General features: G+C 41.4%; 1 protein-coding gene and 1 non-coding gene across 2 annotated transcripts; one reads left to right on the forward strand and one right to left on the reverse strand.

Annotated features, from left to right (window-relative positions):
* Positions 1-362: 362 nt before the first annotated feature.
* trnae-uuc lies at positions 363-437 on the reverse strand. Its single transcript has one exon. It is a non-coding gene; the product is annotated as a tRNA-Glu (tRNA).
* Positions 438-10,196: 9,759 nt separating this feature from the next.
* Positions 10,197-19,894, forward strand: LOC121571391 (NADH dehydrogenase [ubiquinone] flavoprotein 1, mitochondrial). The gene is made up of 11 exons (XM_041882806.1): positions 10,197-10,283; positions 11,012-11,127; positions 11,246-11,328; positions 14,990-15,160; positions 15,341-15,524; positions 15,751-15,940; positions 16,164-16,376; positions 16,739-16,905; positions 18,706-18,787; positions 18,984-19,129; positions 19,470-19,894. The coding sequence occupies exons 2-11, from the start codon at positions 11,020-11,022 to the stop codon at positions 19,545-19,547; spliced, it is 1,422 nt and encodes a 473-aa protein (XP_041738740.1). The 5' UTR covers positions 10,197-10,283; positions 11,012-11,019; the 3' UTR covers positions 19,548-19,894.
* The last annotated feature ends 854 nt before the right edge of the window (positions 19,895-20,748 follow it).

A 20,748-nucleotide genomic window follows, 5' to 3' on the forward strand; every position in this document is an offset into this window, starting at 1 on the left:
CTACTACCTTTATCCTTCTCAGACGTATTCCCATCTGAGCTACCTGCCATGCCTACCTCAGTCTCAGTACAGCTGTGCAGATCCGCCAACCAAATGCACCACTGCGTTCACTTCCAAAACCGAATGTTATGATCGAACACAAAACAAAAACGATGTCAATGTTCAAAGTCAAATTCCGCGTTTATCTGGTACGTCGTGATTCAAACCGGGTGCTCGCCCAATTGGCACTGCTCTTGATCCTCCCGTTTCTTAAACTCTGCTCCCCATCCTCTGACTTCTCAAATTTTTTACATTTTAGTCATTTAGCAGACGCTCTTATCCAGAGTGACTTACAGTTAGTGAGTGCATACATTTTTCATACTGGGCCCCCGTGGGAATCGAACCCACAACCCTGGCGTTGAAAGCGCCATGCTCTACCAACTGAGCTACAGGAGGCCTTCATTTGGACTAATCTTCCAAGAGTCCTTAAACATGAAAATACAATTTATAATACAATCACATTTTCACATATAACACACTGTTACAAACAACAGACATAATACACTGACATATTGACCGGATAAATACTCTGACAGTCTGAAAAGATAGATTGATTCCTTAATCTACCATAGTCCTGCACAACCTTCCAATGTATTATATTTAAATGGTTCTAAAGTGTTGTTTGAATTTATATATCAAAAGGTTTCTGGTTTGCTCAGATAAATTATTCAATTTCTTTATTGCTCTGAATCGAAATGTTATTTTGCCAATTTCTCTTTTCTGCCGGGATAACACATAGATGGTGGACAATCTATTCCTAGTATTGACTGAATATCTGTCTCTTACCAACTGAATACTGTTGTGAATGGAGTTTGGCCGTTTTAAATGGTGTACATTGTGAAATAAAATATGCATGTTTGTTTCAATTATCTTGTCGACTGATGAGCTTCCAAGAGCACTGAGCATGACTCCAACAGAAAAATCATATCTCCACCTTAAAACAATCTTTGCTGCTTTGTTCTGTGCAATCTGCAGCATCTATTGGATATTCATTTGGCAAGAAAAGGACAGCTGAGATTTACAAAACTTGTCTAGTATGTTGAAAGCAATATTGTATCAAGGTACTGGCCTTTTTCTTTAGTGTGGACCCGATCCAATGTAGACTTAAAGGATTGTCATTACTATTGGAGATTCATTTGGCAAGAAAGACATGTCATCAGTAGACACAAGTTTAAGGATATCTTGTATTAAACATACAAACTTCTGAGGCTTAATATGCAGTGCACTGAATTCTAGCATGCTTAGTTGTGTAACATTTTAAATGAGTCAACAGTCAATTTACTAATACATAGCAGTCAAGACTTGGATAACTTGTCCAGTTTGAAAATATTATTGCATCAAGATAATTGACTTTTTCTTTAGTGTAGACCCGATCCAATGTAGACTTTTAGAACTGTCATTACTATTGGAGATTCATTTGACAATTAAAAAAGACAAGTCATCAGTAGTCAAAAGTGTAATGACATCTTGTACTTAACATACAAACTTCTAGGCTAAATATGCAGTGCACTGGATTTTCACAGGATGCTTTCTGTTGAACATTTTAAACTCGAGTCAGCATTAAATGTACTTATACATAGCAGCTGGGGTCTCTGATAGCCCATATAGACTATGAATTAGAAACATATCATTTTCATGCCTCAAACCATTTTACTGTAACCTACTGGACTCAATTTACCATAAAAAAAATTGTGAAACCCTTGCCCACCATAGCAAATTGCCTATGTGAAGACAAGCTTAAACTCTGCATAGGTTCTCATGTGTACATTGGTAATATGATAGTTTTTGAGCAAGCACTTACTGTAGGAAAACACAAACTGTGACTAGATTTGCGTACAAGACAATCATGATCAGAGAGGACATTGATTATAAAATCTCTCCTTTCAGTTGGTAGCAGGGGCGGTGTGTTCATTAGGGCGATATGGGCGACGCACTGCCAAACGGGAAAAGGAAGGGATTTTTTTTCTAATCAATTATATCACGGCAACAGTAGTTATCAGTGTTCTAATCTAGACGTCTGATCTGCCACTAAATGTCCAATCAGGCTAAAGTCGTGCTTCAAATGGCCCCGCCCCTTTTGGGGCGATTTCAGTCAGGTTGAAAATCGCCCCAGAAGTCTCTCATAGACTCTCATGTAAAATCATTTTTTTCAAATATCAGAGCTTTCAATACAATCTCTATGGGTTCCGGGAGGGCTTGCACTTACGCGCTTTCGTCATACGTAACATAACCATGAACGTAACTAAGAAAAGAGCGGGTAGCAGCGTCAATCAATTCACGTACTACTGTCAAGATGGCTAGCGTTCAGTGCAACTCGATTGTCTCTTTGAAAGAAGTTCCTTTTGTCTGCGAACAAATCAAGATAAATTAGCAACGAAACAATTAGGACCTCCCAGACCAAATTTAATAATTCAACAGGTTTCTACTAAAGGGGGAAAGTCCTACACCCGAGGATTTTCAAAAAATTGGTACGAACGAAAAACCTGGCTAGCAGGCTGCGATGTAGCTAATGCAGTCATCTGCTACCCCTGCTTACTCTTTCACCCTGAAGGCGGCACGGCAGACAGCACCGCTTGGACAGCGACTGGTGTAACGGACATGCACCATCTTTCAGAAAAGATTAAGAAACATGAGCTGTCAAAGACCCACATGGATAGCTGTTTGAGATTGTCTGCTTTGGGGAGAGTGAACATTGCCACTCAACTGGATGAGGGATACAGGCTAGCTGTCCGCCGCCACAACGATGAGGTTAGCAAGAACCGCCACATCCTCAGCCGGCTAATCCAGTGTGTGAAGTTTTGCGGAGTGTTTGAGTTAGCTTTGCGAGGCAAAGATGAAACTGAGGGCTCCACCAACCCTGGTATTTTTCTTGGACTTGTCAACTTTGTGGCACAATTAGATGAGGTGTTTTATGGAAATGCATATTGTTTATGCAGTGTTGAGGAATGTGAAAGAACACCCTTGATTATTTTTACTGTGATAACTTATTTTGCTTTTGTAAGCCAACACTTTTGAGATCAGTCAATAAATGCTTCTGGTATTGACTTATATGCTGCCCCTGTCTTCATGTTGTTGCTGGACATATCTTTTTTTAAATGTGTGTAGGTCACCTAAATCATCAGAAAAATTGCCCCCTCTGAGAATTTTTTCAGGAGCCGCCACTGGTTGGTAGTGAGGGCACGTGGGCTTGGCCGCTCAACCACTGCATGACGGATGGGATGGTTACTTGCTCATATTGTCGTTTGCCTTCTATTGGTCCTGAAAGACAATATTCATTCATTTCTGGCTCATATGCATAGTGTTTACTGTGGTGGGTTGGGCCTGAACGGCAAATATGATAAATTGTTTTTGTAAAATGAATAATTCTCTCAAACAATACTATCACTTGCCAAACTAAGATGTCATTAAGCAAACTACTGTAATGTACAGTCGTGGTCAAAAGTTTTGAGAATGACACAAATACTAATTTTCACAAAGTCTGCTGCCTCAGTTTTGATGATGGCAATTTGCATATACTCCAGAATGTCATGAAGAGTGATCAGATGAATTGCAATTAATTGCAAAGTCCCTCTTTGCCATGAAAATGTACTTAATCCCCCAAAAACATTTCCACTGCATTTCAGCCCTGCCACAAAAGGACCAGCTGCCATCATGTTAGTGATTCTCTCGTTAACACAGGTGAGATTGTTGACGAGGACAAGGCTGGAGATCACTCTGTCATGCTGATTGAGTTAGAATAACAGACTGGAAGCTTTAAAAGGAGGGTGGTGCTTGAAATCATTGTTCTTCCTCTGTTAACCATGGTTACCTGCAAGGAAACACATGCCGTCATCATTGCTTTGCACAAAAAGGGCTTCACAGGCAAAGATATTGCTGATAGTAAGATTGCACCTAAATCAACCATTTATCGGATCATCAAGAAGTTCAAGGAGAGATGTTCAATTGTTGTGAAGAAGGCGTCAGGGTGCCCAAGAAAGTCCAGCAAGCGCCAGGACCATCTCCTAAAGTTGATTCAGCTGCGGGATCGGGGCACCACCAGTGCAGAGCTTGCTCAGGAATGGCAGCAGGCAGGTGTGAGTGCATCTGCATGCACAGTGAGGCGAATACTTTTGGAGGATGGCCTGGTGTCAAGAAGAGCAGCAAAGAAGCCACTTCTTTCCAGGAAAAACACCAGGGACAGATATTCTGCAAAAGGTACAGGGATTGGACTGCTGAGGACTGGGGTAAAGTCATTTTCTCTGATGAATCCCCCCATCCGGAAAACACCTTGTACGGAGAAGACAAGGTGAGCGCTACCATCAGTCCTGTGTCATGCCAACAGTAAAGCATCCTGAGACCCTTCATGTGTGGGGTTGCTTCTCAGCCAAGGGAGTGGGCTCACTCACAATTTTGCCTAAGAACACAGCCATGAATAAAGAATGGTACCAACACATCCTCCGAGAGCAACTTCTCCCAACCATCCAAGAACAGTTTGGTGACGACCAATGCCTTTTCCAGCATGATGGAGCACCTTGCCATAAGGCAAAAGTGATAACTAAGTGGCTCGGGGAACAAAACATCGACATTTTGGGTCCATGGCCAGGAAACTCTCCAGACCTTAATCCCATTGAGAACTTGTGGTCGATCCTCAAGAGGCGGGTGGACAAACAAAAACCTACAAATTCTGACAAACTCCAAGCATTGATTATGCAAGAATGGGCTGCCATCTGTCAGGATGTGGCCCAGAAGTTAATTGACAGCATGCCAGGGCGGATTGCAGAGGTCTTGAAAAAGAAGGGTCAACACTGCAAATATTGAATCTATGCATAAACTGAATGTAATTGTCAATAAAAGCCTTTGACACTTATGGAATGCTTGTAATTATACTTCAGTATACCATAGTAACATCTGACAAAAATATCTCATAACACTGAAGCAGTGAACTTTGTGAAGACCAATACTTGTGTCAATCTCAAAACTTTTGACCATGACTGTAGTTGGTCACACCTAGTGGCCGGGGACTTTAATGCAGACACTGTTTTGGTTCAAGGCTATAAGTGAATCAGAGGTCTCCTATTCTAAGTGCCACTATGGAGCCCACTATGCAAATCATATGCCATAATGACCCTATGAAGAAAAATGTATTGCGTTTTTAAACATTCAATGGGTAAGTCAGTGAAAATGTGTGTTTATACTGTGTCCTTACAATACAAATAGAACAGAATACATTTGAAATGCTTGTATAATGTAACTATTTGGCAACTAACCATTGAAGACTTCAGAAAAGGCTAAATAAGTAAGTAACACTTAAATAGTTAATCACACATTTTCTAACAAAACATTATTGGTATTATGGGTGTTATGTATTAAAAGGTTTGTCTTCCAGTTCCTACCACAATCATTACTTTAACATTCAGTTTATTTTTAAGTATTTTCGGTTATGTCACCCGTTTCTTTACATTCAGTATTTTAAGTAATTTTATGTATAATACTGTACAGTATATCATGATGTGGGAGACAGCTAGCCTCCTATGAACCCACATCATCCTATTAACTACATCAACTCCCTCATACAACAAAACTTAATTGGCATGACCTTGGTGTCCTGCTGGATAAAAGCCCCAGTTACCAATAAGTATCGGTGTAAAGGATATTTTGCTTGTCCCTCTCTGGTTCCACGTACATGATCACTAGCATTCAGTGTTCTTTCAGCTCATGGGCATGCAAGCAGCAACTTTACTTTATTTATTATTATCCTAACTACTTTACCTCTTAACCAAGTGGCATCTATGCAGAAAGATCAGGATCACTGCAGAGTCTCTTCGCAAGAATGGGTGTTCTTTAGGCTTGACAACCTCAAGATCTTTACGAGTCATACACCTTGCTGGTTACCAAACTGTGTATCGAAGCCTCTCCTGGGAGAGGGGACACAAAGCTGCTTGTGCAGCAGTTCAGTTGAATACAACTAGAAATCTTCACCTCTCCCTTAATCTCATCGCCCTCTACAGTTCTCCATGGCACACCCTGGTTTTACATGTTACACTAGCTGCTCAACAAGATGCTGTGGCAGCTTCCCTCCAGATGAGGCCTGCTCACAGCGAGGAGGAGAGATTAGGCATCTGAATCGAGATCACCTTGAAGTTTATGTGGCATTTGATGGGTCAGATCCCCTGAAGCAGTCTGTAATGAGACGGTCATCCACACCACATTGAGCACTAGTGGAGCTCTCTCAACCAGATTGCTTTATGCATGTAGGTGAAAATAGTATTGTATACGCTGAAACAGTCAGGCTGAGGACTCAGTGAATTGCACTGTATCTGACTGGGTTTCCACAATACCACAATCAGATGGTCAGCCTCAGTCTGAAAGGTGTATGTAGCTGCCATATCTGTATGACATGCCACTGTAGAATATCAATAAGTGTCAGCACACTTCTTAGACAGCAGATCATTATAAAGAACTGGATGACTATAACCTCCATGCATCATCAGTTACTGTATTATAACTACAACAGTGAAGTTTCAGTCCGCTAGGTATATCTCAGCATGGGCATATCTCTGGGTGACGTGGACATCCCCAAGCTTATCAAAATATTACTAATACAATATTGCACCATCCCATTCTCTGGGCTCTGTCTGCAATCATAACCAGTAGTATATACCAGGAATAATGACACATAGAATAATAATAGATGTTTGGTGAAACTATGATTTATGTATGACCACTGGTGTCTTTGCCACTCTATTCTGTAGGAGGGATTTAAAATAATTTGACATGATTTATATGAATCGGGTCATGCACATACAGACTTTGAAATGAACAAGGGAGAGGTTAAATGTAGGCTAAGTCTGGCATAAGCTTATTCCCACACTTTACAATAACTCTGCTGCAGTGGTCTTAGGTAGTCTCTGTATAGGCCCTCCATTGCGACACTGCTGCCCAGTTGAAGAGCTTGTGATCTCCATGCAGCACCACAACCCCATGCGCCTTCGGAAAAGCACCCCTCAGCCTCAGAAGATGGCCTTGTGGAGGCACGCAGCCATAGAGTCATTATACCCTAATGTAGGCTTATTTGCCTACTAAAGTGTAGAGCATGCATGATGCGTGCAAACTCGTCATTCCAACCTATTTGAACATTTCATTAATCCTTCATTCAGTTCAGTCAGACAGTATGTCATCCATTCTGTCATTTGTCTAAGTTGCAATAGGAACTAAATCATAGAGAATAGAACAGTCTTATCCATTTATTTATTGAAATCCATGAGTGTATTCAAAATGATCTAAATTCTCCAAAGTTCTTTAGCCTATCACTTTAATAATTCAATGTTTAATTTAGGCCTATCCAAATACAAATAGGCCTTCAACTTGTAGGCATTGCAATTTAGGCTTTCATTTTGGGTACTGGTGTCTTGCAGAATAATTTGAGAACTATATGTGTTTTATAACTGTTTTTATTATAGAGCTCCCCTTAAAGAGAGACCCTAACTCACAGGCCTCTAAATATAGCCTGTAAATACATTTTAAACAAAGTAGTTGAAGAAGCACATGAAGTGGCTGATAGGGAAAACAGATCTGGCAATAAGAATAGGCTATAGATAGTCTTGACCATTTGGGACCCCTTGGCTATTTCGCTCAGGACAGGTTATAGCCAAGACTTAATCAATATTTTGTTTTGTCTCATTTATTGATATGGATATAGCCTCTGCGTGGTGGGGTTGTGCAATGCAAACGGCTATAACAAGCCTACATACAGAGTGGAATTCGCTAATACAACAGTCAAAATGCCTAATATATGCCTACAGTCCGTGCTCCCAAATACTGGAAAAAGTGTGATTCATTAGGTTACATGATCACCACAGTAACCCCACGCTGGCTATTAAATAACACACAATAGCATGGTATATTTAGAAATCGGAATAAGCCTAAATCATATTTACTTTCTATTTTGCAGCTCAGGCGGTTATTCTAGACAAGGCTCTTCTGTGTCTTTTATCATTCTCACACAAGTCATTAGCTAAAGGCCCAAGCCTATACTACGCCATCTACTGGTATAACATTGTTATCGAATGCAGTTCTAAAACAAGCTCTACACTTTTATTTTGGAAATGAAACCGGAAGCTGCAAAGCAACTACTGTCTGGGCTATAGTTACTTGATTGACTAGCTAACTTCGACTAGCTACTTTCGATTCATGTCCTTTGCAGATGCCACATTACTGACAAACATAAAAGCTTTGTAAGCATAAAAAAGATCTGTAACCGAGTAAAATGAGATGTAAAGTAAGAATTGAATGTGTAAATGTTAATTCATAGTCGTAACATAGGGTTTGTACGTTTACAGATCTAATTTAATATTTACATTTAATGTTTCACACATGGCTTTTCTTACAATCCTAACCATTTACATATGGATTTTCTTATGATCCTAAAGATAGATAGGTTCAACCTTTTGGCAGCTATCACGCTCCATACAGCTGAGTCAAGGAGACAGAGGAGCAGGAGCACACTTCGTGACAACTTTTTACCAGTTGTAGGTAGGCTATTTAGATTGCTCATTATGGAAACACCCATTTCCCATAAAACATATTAACGCGCTAGAACTGATTTAACAGCGACAAAGCATTGGAAAACAACTTTAGGCGTACTAGAGCTCTTTAGATAAATTCGCCCAGAGGTGTTTTAAAGCAAACTGCATTCTAATGTTGACTTTTCTGATGGATAACAGTATCAAGCGAAGGGTTTTACTCATACTCAGTTCTAGGGTCTGGAGCGCTGCTTGAGTGGACATTTTAAATGGAAGTTTTGGAACTCCCTCGCGTGCTTGTGTTATGAGAAAAAGTCCACAATGAAAATTACATTAAATGTGGAGAATGATAGGCTACATTTGCATCTGTTGGCCACCAAGTTGGCTATTAATGTCTATTCCATTGCAGGCTACTGTAGCCTACCATTTGATACAATAAATATATTGAAATGATGATATCACTGGAGTCATTGCAAATCAATGTGCCAATCAATTTGTGCTACCTGGAGCTGGCAAACGGATTTAATAAATAGCCTATAACTCAGTTTGTTGTTGTAGCCTTGTGTTATTATGCAATTATTAATGGCCATGTTTAGTAAATTAAATTGGAAGTTATCAATTGTGATCATGGTCACAGCTCTATCGCAAATGTATCATTCTCTACATTTAATGTCAGTTTCATTGTGGACTTTACTCTGAAATTAGATGTTGGCATGTTGGCCTATTGGCCTATAGGCTACCTGCGTCTAGCTCAGCCAACCATGGCAAAGTTGAATTGCAATTGTAAACCCAGATTTTAGTCAATAGCCTATGCCTATTGAAATAACAAGTCAATCTAGCAAATAGGCCATTTATAACGGTTTGTAGTCTTAACATCTGGCACATAAAAACGGCACAATTGCCAGAAAATAGCCCAACATTCCTTTTTTGAAGTTCGTTCAAGTGTTTCTTGCACAGAGATTTCGAGATCCTCTGTCCAACTTTCATCACTCAAACTCTCCTGTCGGATTTATCTATAGTTATGCACATGTGCAAACAGGATTTATTTAAGCAATAATGCCCGAGGGGGTGTGGTATATGGCCAATATACCACGGCTAAGGGCTGTTCTTACGCACAACGCAACGCGTTCAGGGTTTGAGCCCTGAATGCTGATTGGTTGAAAGCCATGGTATATCAGACGTGTACCACGGGAATGACAAAGACTTACTTTTTACTGTTCTAATTACGTTGGTAACCAGTTTATAATAGCAATAAGGCACCTCAGGGGTTTGTGGTATATGGCCAATATACCACGGCTAAGAGCTATGAACAGCCCTTAGCCATGGTATATTGGCCATATACCACACCTCCTCGGGCCTTATTGCTTAATCATAGCAGTCAAAACAAGTAAAATTGACATCCATTGATGGAAAATGATCTGGAGAGTTTAATAAGGGCTACATATTCTTAAACTCACGATAATCTTTATTTTGATGGAAATCCGGATTTTGCTTCTTAGCCTACGTCGTTAAAAATGACGTCAGTATTCTTCTTAATTCGCTCTATAACGTTATGGAAAATTGTTTATTAATCTTTTGCCGCGAAAACAGTTTTCATGCCTTGTGGGCTGGTTTTCAGAGGTCAATTGACTACACATTCTTGCTAGACCTGGCAACCCTGTTTACACCGCGGACTGTTTCCGAACTAGAAGCATTAGCTTCCGTTCAATATTTAGTAACACTTGCTCGGGACACAACACTAAGGTACGAAAACCTCTTCAACAAAAACATTGGTGATTTTGTTGTTTTCATGGCTACATTAATACAGCACACAAAACAACAAGATTCTTATGAGACTTGGAGCAGTTTTATGGACCAGAAGTCGATTGTCGTCTCCTGTTTAGCATGCTAGTTAGGTAGCTAGCTATCACAATCAAAGTGGAGGTCATAGTGGGACGTACTATGCAGGTCCTGCCAGTGCAGTGTCAGGGTAGAATGTGTTCGGCTTTTAGCTAACTATATATTTGACGATTTCTCCTTATACACCTTTGAACATAAATCCGGGAAATTGTACAATTCAGTGCTATTTATCCCAACCTAACATGTCTGATTAGCTAGCAATTTATTGTTAATGAGTTGGCAATGACAAGTGTTTTCTTTAACTCAGTGGCTGCGAAAAATAGCTTAAATTAGAGAAGTTGGGCATTTGCCTGGCACATAAGCAGTACGTTAGGTAAGCTTCCGTGGATGTTATGATGTGCATTGATGCCAGTCATGTAACTGCGCCTAATGTTTTTGTGTTGTAATTGGGTCATGTCATATTGCCATTGGGTTTTGTAATGTTGCTCAAGCTTTTGTAATGGGGATGGAACTGAAGCCTGCCCTAGATGTTGCCCAGCGGATTTAATTGTATTGTGGCTACATTTGAAATAATTTCTGAACTATCGACTTGTGTACTTTCCTGCATCCTGCCCATCCTGTCCTTCAACCAGTCATCAGAATGCTGACCTTGTCCCGGCGGGCGTTGGTGTATGCGGCGGCTCCGGCCCCAGTTGCTGTCTGTCAAGGCGGAGTGACTGCAATCACACGATTCAACAGCATGGCTGAGGTATCCTTCCACGCAACATGCGTAAACAAAGTGCAAACTTGACAGTTGCAGACTGCAGGCAGCAAATACTCTATATTGTATTTAGATGATTAGGCCTACAGTTTTACAATCTCTTTAGGCACCGCCAAAGAAGACAACATTTGGACCCCTGGCTGACCAGGATAGAATTTTCACCAACCTGTATGGCAGACATGACTGGAGGTACCATCACAAACTGCTCTCCATTAGGGCTGACCCCATTTAGTCAATTGTTTAGTCGATAGGCTGTTGATAGACTGAGATTTCTTTAGTCAAGCAGTAGCAAAAAAATATATAAATAAGTATGGTGTACAAGACACCTGTCTGAGTGGACTGATCCATTGTGGAGGCAGTGGGGATGGCACAGTCCATCAGTCTAAAACATGTGCTACTGAAATTGTATATGGTTATATTACATAAGAACAATGGTGCAACACCTTGTGGTGATGTATGTTCTTATTGTTAATCCCAGCCCCTGTCCCCGCAGGAGGCCTTTGCCTTTTGGTAGGCCATCATTGTAAATAAGAATTTGTTCTTAGCTGACTTGCCTAGTTAAATAAAGGTTAAATAAAAAAAGTAATAAAAAACACCGAATAAAAATTATATTATTTTATAACAAATGCACTTTCTCCTACGTTGGATAGTGGTTGCTGTCCGCGGTTCAGAAACACATCAGTGCACTGTTGAATTGGCGCCTTTTCCTAGACCATGTTGCTATGTGCATAATAGCAAAGTTAACCAGCATATTGGTGTTGAGAGCAATGCGGCGGAGGCAGCAGCAGAATGAGGGGATGAGAAAACAGCCCTTGCCTTATTGTCTAAGAAAAGTGAGGAGAGAGGAAACCTCAACTTAATTAGGTCTATAATCAATAGCCTAACTGTTAAATGTGCCTGGCTTTATAAATCATCAACATATCTACAGAAATAAGACAGATTCTGCTTCTGTTGCCTGTTTGAGTGTTTCTTTAATAGCCTGCTGATTCCTTGAGTGCCAAGCCTCACACAACGACATGTCAACTAAACAATTTCACAAATGTGGCTGTTTTTAAATATTTGCTTTGCTGTAATAAAGGCTTTACACTTGTTTTCGTTAGAACAGTCTCTGGTATTATAATACACTGCTCAAAAAAATAAAGGGAACACTTAAACAACACAATGTAACTCCAAGTCAATCACACTTCTGTGAAATCAAACTGTCCACTTAGGAAGCAACACTGATTGACAATACATTTCACATGCTGTTGTGCAAATGGAATAGACAACAGGTGGAAATTATAGGCAATTAGCAAGACACCCCCAATAAAGAAGTGGTTATGCAGGTGGTGACCACAGACCACTTCTCAGTTCCTATGCTTCCTGGCTGATGTTTTGGTCACTTTTGAATGCTGGCGGTGCTTTCACTCTAGTGGTAGCATGAGACGGAGTCTACAACCCACACAAGTGGCTCAGGTAGTGCAGCTCATCCAGGATGGCACATCAATGCGAGCTGTGGCAAGAAGGTTTGCTGTGTCTGTCAGCGTAGTGTCCAGAGCATGGAGGCGCTACCAGGAGACAGGCCAGTACATCAGGAGATGTGGAGGAGGCCGTAGGAGGGCAACAACCGAGCAGCAGGACCGCTACCTCCGCCTTTGTGCAAGGAGGAGCAGGAGGAGCACTGCCAGAGCCCTGCAAAATGACCTCCAGCAGGCCACAAATGTGCATGTGTCTGCTCAAACGGTCAGAAACAGACTCCATGAGGGTGGTATGAGGGCCCGACGTCCACAGGTGGGGGTTATGCTTACAGCCCAACACCGTGCAGGACGTTTGGCATTTGCCAGAGAACACCAAGATTGGCAAATTCGCCACTGGCGCCCTGTGCTCTTCACAGATGAAAGCAGGTTCACACTGAGCACATGTGACAGACGTGACAGAGTCTGGAGACGCCGTGGAGAACGTTCTGCTGCCTGCAACATCCTCCAGCGTGACCAGTTTGGCGGTGGGTCAGTCATGGTGTGGGGTGGCATTTCTTTGGGGGGCCGCACAGCCCTCCATGTGCTCGCCAGAGGTAGCCTGACTGCCATTAGGTACCAAGATGAGATCCTCAGACCCCTTGTGAGACCATATGCTGGTGCGGTTGGCCCTGGGTTCCTCCTAATGCAAGACAATGCTAGACCTCATGTGGCTGAAGTGTGTCAGCAGTTCCTGCAAGAGGAAGGCATTGATGCTATGGACTGGCCCGCCCGTTCCCCAGACCTGAATCCAATTGAGCACATCTGGGACATCATGTCTCGCTCCATCCACCAACGCCACGTTGCACCACAGACTGTCCAGGAGTTGGCGGATGCTTTAGTCCAGGTCTGGGAGGAGATCCCTCAGGAGACCATCCGCCACCTCATCAGGAGCATGCCCAGGTGTTGTAGGGAGGTCATACAGGCACGTGGAGGCCACACACACTACTGAGCCTCATTTTGACTTGTTTTAAGGACATTACATCAAAGTTGGATCAGCCTGTAGTGTGGTTTTCCACTTTAATTTTGAGGGTGACTCCAAATCCAGACCTCCATGGGTTGATACATTTGATTTCCATTGATAATATTTGTGTGATTTTGTTGTCAGCACATTCAACTATGTAAAGAAAAAAGTATTTCATAAGATTATTTCATTCATTCAGATCTAGGATGTGTTGTTTAAGTGTTCCCTTTATTTTTTTGAGCAGTGTATATTTAGTGTTGTTTACACTGTTCCAAATTCTCAGAAATATGTATTATAACAATAACGCACCTTTTTCTTGATCTTCTTATTGTTATTATTACTATTATTATTATGATCATAAGTAATGTCATTATCATTAGTAGGCTTAATATAGCAACCTTGTATAACCACCATTGAGCTGTAGGCGTAAGAGCGCATCCTTTTTAGTCTTAATACCGTAACTTACTTAGGCCTATATTTCAATACTTATATAGGCTACTGTATCAATCAATCATTCATTTGTTCATGTCATCACACAGTATACGAGTTATTCATGATTTGAAATGCAATCATGCATTTTAGTTTTAAAATAAAATAAAGCAAGCCTCTAATAATTAGCTTAAACAATAAATAAACCGTTCCTTTTTGGAAATTGCATTCACTAATGAATGCGACTGTTTTTACTCTTTGCTGTAACAAAGGCTTAACATTTTTTTTTACAAAAGACTGATATGCTTATCATTTATTTAGTGTTGTTTACATAGTTCTAAACAGTCAGGAAAATTATATAGTAATCTATACATCACCTGTTTTGCACACATAATATGCACGCACCTTATTTTTCTTGATCTCCAGTATTTTCCACTACTAGTCAAATTTATTGCACACATCTGACTTTCCCTTTACCTCCATTTACCTTCCCTTTCCACCTTTACCTCCTAGTCCCGTCCGAATCTGCCATGTCAGTAATTTTGACATAGCAGGAGTGTAACAATTCCAGCCAGAACAACCTACTGTTTTTTGACTCCCTCTAGTAATTTGTGTGTCTTAATTATTTAATCAAACAGTGTGCTTAAAGCATCAGACAAGCTCAGTGAATATAGTTGATTTGATTAAAACACATAAGATGTGTCAATATATGGAGAAATACACTTTTTGAAATTTCGACCAAGATTATTTTTAGTTGGGGACAGCCCTACTCTCCCTACACAACATTGTACACAATGTTGGAAATGCTGGCCTTTGGGATATGAGAGCTTGGGCCAGTGTTCTTCATATGTATAAGAATATACCATTCCATGCATATTACTTATTTATAAAGTATTATGCTAATGTTGTAGTATTCTTAGGAATTAGGTGTCATATTTATCCCTCTCTCCCTATGTTGTCCCAGGTTGAAGGGAGCTCAGAGTCGTGGTGACTGGTACAAGACCAAGGAGATCTTGCTGAAGGGAGTGGACTGGATCCTCAATGAGATCAAAGTCTCAGGGCTGCGGGGGAGAGGTGGAGCCGGGTTCCCCACTGGCATGAAGTGGGGCTTCATGAACAAGCCCAGTGATGGCAGGTCAGTGGTACTGCCCTTATTGCTCATTTAAAGCTCTGTGGTGACATTTCCCCTAGGTACTGATCTAGGATCAGCTTCCACTCCCCCAATTCTAACCCCCATTTGACTCCTGTGCCAACTTTGACCTGAGTAAGGAATCTAAAACTAAAACTCCTATCCCCCCCTTCATCTGTTCCTTAGGCCAAAGTACCTGGTGGTGAATGCTGATGAAGGAGAACCTGGCACCTGTAAGGACAGGGAGATCATGCGTAACGACCCACACAAGCTGGTGGAGGGCTGCCTGGTGGCAGGAAGGGCCATGGGAGCCCGTGCTGCCTACATCTACATCAGGGGAGAGTTCTACAACGAGTCCTCCAACCTGCAGGTGAGAGCAGGGACTGCATGAAAAGGTAAAACAAGTTCATAACTACAAAACAGTTGAGGTTGATCTCTAGGCAGTTAGGCTGCAATTCTTCTTAGATGTGGCACACTTTTTCACCTTCACCTTTTCCGATGTTCTTACTAAATTGAACACATATATGATTCCTTTAAGGTAATCGATTTTGAATGACATTCATTGATGTCTTCTTTGATCCTGGTTTTGACCTCAGATAGCCATCAATGAGGCCTATGCGGCTGGTCTGATTGGGAAGAACTCCTGCGGCTCTGGCTACGACTTTGATGTGTTTGTGATGCGTGGGGCCGGTGCCTACATCTGTGGAGAGGAGACGGCACTCATCGAGTCCCTCGAGGGCAAGCAAGGGAAGCCCCGCCTGAAGCCCCCATTCCCTGCTGATGTGGGTGAGTTACTAGGGTGGAGAGGGAGATGGAGTCCTCCCCATGATGTAGTCATACCACAATATGGAACTAATCATGACATGGCAATGGCATGTTATTGATGATAATAGGTCAATTTAGAGGTTCAACCGAACACCTACTTCAATACCAATAACATCCAAATATCCTTTGACTTTTCTTCTAAAAGTTTAATTCTAAACTTGTTGACCGTTTTGTTCCCTCTAAGGTGTGTTTGGTTGCCCAACAACTGTCGCCAACGTGGAAACAGTAGCCGTGGCGCCCACTATTTGTCGCCGTGGTGGCACGTGGTTCCTAGGCTTTGGCAGAGAGAGGAATTCGGGCACAAAACTCTTCAACATCTCGGGTCATGTCAACACCCCCTGCACAGTGGAGGAGGAGATGTCTATTCCTCTCAAGGACCTCATCGAGCGGCACGCAGGTAAGTCCTTAGCGTACACCACCGTGAGCATTTAAAACTGAGCTGCATCTGTCTCTTCCCAATGTATACTAACCACCTCACCATTGTAACTACAGTTAGCAAACATCTGCTTATGAATGTCAGTTCTAAGATATCCAATATATATGTACTGAATGTTGTCTTAAATTAGTAAAAAGGCAATCCAGAGGATTTTAAGATAGCAGGTGGTTTTGTATCAAAGCCCTGGATCAGGTTGCCTAGTAAACACTAATGCCACTACAGATCTTTTTCAGTAGTAAGGCACAGTATTTATCTCATACTTGCTCATTAACTCACACACGCAGCCTCAATTCAACTGACAGAAGTGTATGTCTCTCTCTCAGGTGGCGTGCGCGGTGGCTGGGACAATCTGTTGTGTGTGATACCTGGAGGCTCTTCCACACCCCTCATCCCCCGTTCAGTGTGTGACACCGTGCTGATGGACTTTGACGGCCTGGTCCAGGCTCAGACTGGCCTCGGCACCGCTGCTCTCATCGTCATGGACAAATCTGTAAGCTCTCACCCACACAGTATGGGCTGGTTTCCCAGACATTGATCAGGCCTAGTCCAGGACTAAGAAGCACTTTCAATGGAAGATCTCCATTGAAAAGGTTATTTAGTCCAGGACTAGGGTTAATCTGTGTCTGGGAAACCAGCCCTATATGTATAAGTAACAGTATAACACTGATGAGAAAGTGATTCTTACATCTAGGAGAACCGAAATTTGATTCTTACGTCTAGGAGAACCGAAATTTGATCTAACACATTGAGATATACAGTACCAGTCAAAAGTTTGGACACACCTACTCATTCAAGGGTTTTTCTTTACTTTGACTATTTACTACATTGTAGAATAATAGTGAAGACATCAAAACTATGAAATAACACATATGGAATCATGTAGTAACCAAAAAGGTGTTAAACAAATCAAAATAGATTTGAGATTTTTCAAATAGCCACCCTTTGCCTTGATGACAGCTTTGCACACTCTTGGCATTCTCTCAACCAGCTTCACCTGGAATGCATTTCCAACAGTCTTAAAGAAGTTCCCACATATGCTGAGCACTTGTTGGCTGCTTTTCCTTCACTCTGCGGTCTGACTCATCCCAAACCATCTCAATTGGGTTGAGGTCAGGGGATTGTGGAGGCCAGGTCATCTGATGCAGCACTCCATCACTCTCCTTCTTGGTAAAATAGCCCTTACACAGCCTGGAGGTGTGTTGGGTCATTGTCCTGTTGAAAAACAAATGATAGTCCCACTAAGCCCAAACCAGATGGGATGGCGTATCGCTGCAGAATTCTGTGGTAGCCATGCTGATTAAGTGTGCCTTGAATTCTAAATAAATCACAGACAGTGTCACCAGCAAAGCACCCTGGAATACATTACACCTCTTGCATGCATTACGGTGGGAACTACACATGCGGAGATCATCCGTTCACCCACACCAACCAAAAATCTCCAATTTGGACTCCAGACCAAAGGACACATTTCCACCGGTCTAATGTCCTTTGCTCGTGTTTCTTGGCCCAAGCAGATCTCTTATTGGTGTCATTTAGTAGTGATTTCTTTGCAGCAACACGACCACAAAGTCCCCTCTGAACAGTTGATGTTGAGATGTGTCTGTGACTTGAACTCAGAAGCATTTATTTGGGCTGCAATTTCTGAGGCTGGTAACTAATTAACTTATCCTCTGCAGCAGAGGTAACTCTGGGTCTTCCATTCCTGTGGCGGTCCTCATGAGAGCCAGTTTCATCATAGCGCTTGATGGTTTTTGCGACTGCACTTGAAGAAACTTTCAAAGTTCTTGAAATGTTCCGTATTGACTGACCTTCATGTCTTAAAGTAATGATGGACGGTCGTTTCGCTTTGCTTATTTGAGCTGTTCTTGCCATAATATGGACTTGGTCTTTTACCAAACAGGGCTATCTTCTGTATACCCCCCTACCTTGTCACAACACAACTGATTGGCTCAAATGCATTAAGAAGGAAAGAAATTCCACAAATTAACTTTTAAGAAGGCACACCTGTTAATTGAAATGTATTCCAGGTGACTACCTCATGAAGCTGGTTGAGAGAATGCCAAGCGTGTGCAAAGGGTGGCTATTTGAAGAATCTCAAATATAAAATATATTTGGATTTGTTTAACACTTTTTTGGTTACTACATGATTCCATATGTGTTATTTCATAGTTTTGATGTCTTCACTATTATTCTACAATGTAAAAATAAAGAATAACCCTGGAATGAGTAGGTGTGTCCAAACTTTTGACTGGTAGTGTATGTTGTTGAGAGATGTACTCTGTCATTGCAGACGGACGTCATCAGAGCCATTGCCCGTTTGATTGAGTTCTACAAACACGAGAGCTGTGGCCAGTGCACCCCCTGCAGGGAGGGTAAGGATATTTTTGAGTGACACATTCTGGTTGGCCCACCATTTTGGGCTGTCCTTGCTCGCACAAGGCTACTTACTTTCTTAACTATTTTGATTCAAATGTTGTACCTTTAAAGAGTGCTACAAGTCTGTTTGTCTCTACCCTATTCCCATCTGTATCTCACTCATTCAAACTTTTTCTCTTGTCCTGTGTGAAGGAGTGGACTGGATGAACAAGATGATGTGGCGCTTTGTTAAGGGTGATGCAGGGGTGGCTGAGATCGACATGATCTGGGAAATCAGCAAACAGATTGAGGGGCACACCATCTGTGCCTTGGGTGATGGAGCCGCGTGGCCCGTACAGGTGAATACAGGAGATAGATATAAACACACTGAGGCTCAACTTGTTATGCCTCATTCACACTATAGTGCCAAGCTGAGCTATCCTGGGCAGGCCTGGCTACACATCTATCCACCATAGTGAAAATAAAATATCCAAGCCAGCACAGTACGGTTGGTTCGGTCAGCCATATAGAGTGAATTAGGCATTAGTGTGTATTGGTGGTAACTAATACAGGTTTCTATGGGCTGTGCCTGTATCTGTCCAGAGAGATAGCTATTTAAACAGATTTGATTTGGTAATAGTGTAGTTTGGTGACTGGCCCTTTTCGTAACTCACTCTCTCCTCTTCTTTCTCTCTGTAGGGATTGATCAGACACTTCAGGCCTATCATGGAGACCCGAATTGCAGAGTTCCAGCAGAAGGACCAGGCCAGGTCTTAAATCTCTCCTTTGTCCCCTCCCTCTCTCCTGAAAATGGCCTCATGACGTCATTCACCGTCTACCCATCATTCACAGATTATTGAAACAAGAATGTGTTTCCTCTCACTCATTGCCTTCCTGTTTTTGCTTTGTCTAAAGTCGCCAATAAAGCTCTATGAACCCTAAAATAGGTAAACAATTCAACAGTTATATGTATTGTTTATTTACTTATAAAATGTAATCTTGGAATTGCTACTTGTTTCTGAATCAGTGTTTCGCTCCTGTCATGTGTAACAGATGGAAAATTGTTGTGGGGGATGTTACATGAAATTGCAGCTGTTGATGATGCTATACAAATTATTTATGAATATCAGTGTCTTGCAATTGCCTTATTTGAGGTCATTTCACTTTCTCACAGCAGAAATAGATTAATCTAGTCCACCATATCAGAGTGAAACAGTCCAAGAAAAGTCTGAAATGTGATCTGACTGACTTCACCCTAAAAATGTTACAGCCTGTGCATAAGGACCATATGGTCTATTAACGACACATACATTTTCTAGGCACAAGCATTTACTTGGTAATGCTTGTAGATCAATGTTATGATGAGTTTCTAGGGTATCAAGTGATTATGAATGTAAGGATGTACTTAGACACTTTTGATGGGGAGTTCATACAAGATATTTAATATGGTAACATGGTTAGTTATAACAGAAGGACAGAGCTTTGCCTCTCATCTCCCTCACTCCAGAACAAAGATCCACTCTCTCTATATATACACTCTGTTACAAGTCTCTCCACGAACATCTGGTAATCATCATGAGCACTCCCATTCTTTGATGTTATTACTCTTTACCCCAAGTCAGTATATCCTGTCCATCAATCATGCTATCATAAACATCACTAATCTCCTTTGACATAACGGAATGTAGACTCTGTGGCACCAAGCCACTTATCTAGTAACTAACCTGGTCCCCACGATACTATGACATGACATCATAACACTAAAAAACCTCATGTCAATCCACTTTTCTTTTTCTTATTTTGTGGCAAGTAAAATGACTTAACCCCCAACAGTTCATATAAAATACAATATTCCCAATCAGTAGTATATATATATATATATATATATATATATATATATATATATATATATATATATATATTATGACTAGAGCCTAAACTATGCTAGATAACTGAGATTTCACCCCTTTCTACCTTC

The sequence above is a fragment of the Coregonus clupeaformis genome, chromosome 8 (genome assembly GCF_020615455.1).
Source record: "Coregonus clupeaformis isolate EN_2021a chromosome 8, ASM2061545v1, whole genome shotgun sequence".
In the NCBI taxonomy this organism is placed as follows: Eukaryota; Metazoa; Chordata; class Actinopteri; order Salmoniformes; family Salmonidae; genus Coregonus; species Coregonus clupeaformis.